Source organism: Apteryx rowi, unplaced genomic scaffold (assembly GCF_003343035.1).
Source record: "Apteryx rowi isolate R43461 unplaced genomic scaffold, aptRow1 scaffold_1608, whole genome shotgun sequence".
In the NCBI taxonomy this organism is placed as follows: Eukaryota; Metazoa; Chordata; class Aves; order Apterygiformes; family Apterygidae; genus Apteryx; species Apteryx rowi.
Window position 1 is genome coordinate 5,450 of NW_020447873.1, and position 2,468 is coordinate 7,917.

General features: G+C 64.6%; 1 protein-coding gene across 1 annotated transcript in view; it reads right to left on the reverse strand.

Moving 5' to 3' along the window:
• LOC112963114 (tenascin-X-like) overlaps positions 1-2,468 on the reverse strand; it is a 21,368-nt gene that overhangs the window by 1,641 nt on the left and 17,259 nt on the right. The window contains exons 15-17 of the mRNA XM_026059859.1: positions 2,226-2,322; positions 1,412-1,573; positions 728-891 (exon numbers count right to left, since the gene is read on the reverse strand). Coding sequence (XP_025915644.1) covers positions 728-891; positions 1,412-1,573; positions 2,226-2,322 — 423 coding nt within the window. The remainder of the gene's footprint in view (positions 1-727; positions 892-1,411; positions 1,574-2,225; positions 2,323-2,468) is intronic.

The following is a 2,468-nucleotide window of genomic DNA, read 5'->3' on the forward strand; positions in this document are numbered from 1 at the left end:
ATAGCCCCTGTAGGCTCTCCTATAGCCCTGATTAGTCCCTTTACAGCCCCTATAGCCCCCTATAGTCTCTATAGGCTCCTGGTGGTCATGGGAGGGAGCCGTAGGGGCTGTTGAGGTTGGCACAGCGGCAATTGTGGTGCCTCCTAGGGCCCAGCAGAGACCCCATAGCTCCCTATAGCCCCCCATAGCCCTCATACAGACTCTGTAGCCCCCTACAGGCCCCCATATCCCCCTTATTGCCCTCCTACAGCCTGCTATAGCCCTCTATAGTCACCCTGTAGGCCTCCTATAGCCCCCCATAGTTCTCCGTGGCCTTCATAGCCCTCTCTAGCCTGATATAGCCCCCCCATAGCACCCCTATAGCCCCTCATAGCCCTCCTATGGCCCCCCATAACCCCTCATAGCCCCTTTAGCCCCCTGTAACCCTTATACCCTCCCTATAGCCCCCATATCCCCCATAGCCCTCCTATAGCCTCTCATAGCTCCCCTATAGCCCCCTATATCTTCTATAGCCCCATAGCCCCTATACCCCCCATTCCACCATAGCCCTCATAGTTCCCCTACACCCCTCCATGGCACCTGGTGGTTGCAGGCAGTGCTGTAGCCCCTATAGCTCCCACAGGATCCCCTATAGCCACCATATCCCCCATTCCCCTATAACACCCACAGCCCCTATAGTCCCCATAGCCCCTATAGCCCCCATAGCCCCACAGGGCCCCGGTGGCACCTGGTGGTCCCGGGGGTTGCCGTAGCGCCCATTGAGGTTGGCATAGTGGCAGTTGCGGTACCACCAGGCGCCCGTGTAGGACACGGCGCAGGGACGGGGACGTCCCCGGGGGTCCCGGTCCCGTGTCGAGAAGGGGTTGCCCGCGTGGTAGCCCAGCGCATCCCCTGCAACAGGCCACCGCGTCACCAGTGTCACCAGTGCCACCATGACCCCAGACCCCCATAACTATGAGACAGCGACCTTCAGGACCCCCATATCCCCATCATGGGGACACCAGACTCCCATACCTAGAAGATGGGGACCTCCAGGACCCCCATATCTCCATCATGGGGGCACCAGACCTCCATATCTATGAGACAGGGACTTTCAGGACCCCCATATCCCCATCACAGGGACACCAGACCCCCATATATACGAGCCAGAGACCCACAGAACCCCCATACCTCCATCATGGGGACACCAGACCCCCATATCTAGGAGACGGGGACCTCCAGAACCCCCATATTCCCATCACGGGGACACCAGACCCCCATATCTAGGAGACAGACACCTCCAGGACCCCCATATCTACGGGACAGAGCCACCCAGGACCCACCCCAAGGGTTGGGGACCTCCAGGACCCCTGTGTCCCCAGACCCCACCATGGGCCGGGCCCCCCTCCCCGTGTCCCCCATGTGCCCACACCAGCAGTGCCACTGTAGGCGCCCAGGTGGAGGCGGAAGTCATCCTCAGGGCCAGCGACGGCAAAGTTACGGTAGCGGGCAAAGGCGGCCTCGTCCGGCGTCCGCAGGTCCACCCGCAGCTCCATGGGGCGCCCCCGGGTCAGCGTGTGCAGGGCCTCGTTGCCTGCACCCAGACGCCTGGGTCCCATGGGGTCCCCGGCACTGCCCAGACACCTGGGACCCTCCCCATAGCCACCCGGATGCCTGGGTCCCTCCCAGGGGCCACCTGGACCCACCTGGACACCTGGGCCCCTTCTAGATGGCATCCAGACCCACCCGGATGCCTGGGTCCCTCAGGGCTGCCAGGGCACTGGGGGCCTCCCCAAGGTTGCCCAGATGCTTGGGACCCACCCAGATGCCACCCGGACATCTGGGTCCCTCCCAGGGGCCACCTGGACATCTGGGTCCCTCCCAGGGGCCACCCAGACCCACCCGGACACCTGGGTCCCTCCCAGGGGCCACCAAACCCACCTGGGTCCCACAAGGCTGCCCATGTACCTAGGGCCCACTTGGGTACACCCAGACACCTGGGTCCCTCCCCAGGGCCCCCCAGATACTTGGGTTCCTCAGCAGGGTTCCCAGCCCCCCCCCGGACACCTGGGCCCCCCCGGATGCCTGGGCCCCCCAGCAGGGTTCCCAGCCCCCCCGATGCCTGGCCCCCCTGGACGCCTGGGTCCCTTGGACGCCTGGGTCCCTCAGACATCTGGGTCCCACAGCAGAGCTCCCAGCCCCCACCCCCCAGCCACTTGGGCCCCCCCGGACGCCTGGGCCCTCACCGAGCCAGAACTCCTGGGAGAGGTTGCCGAAGCCGCGGGCGTACTCGGCCCAGCCCCGCCAGAAGTCGGTGAGGCCGTTCATGCGCCGCTGGAAAACCTGGGGGGGGGGGCAGGGTCAGTGACACCCCCCCCCAAAATCTTCCATGACCTCCCTTCAGGGCTCCTCATGGACCCCTCCGACTCCCCAGGGACTCCCTCCAACCCCCTAGGACCTCTCTATTGCCTCCCTGGGGTGCCCTCCTG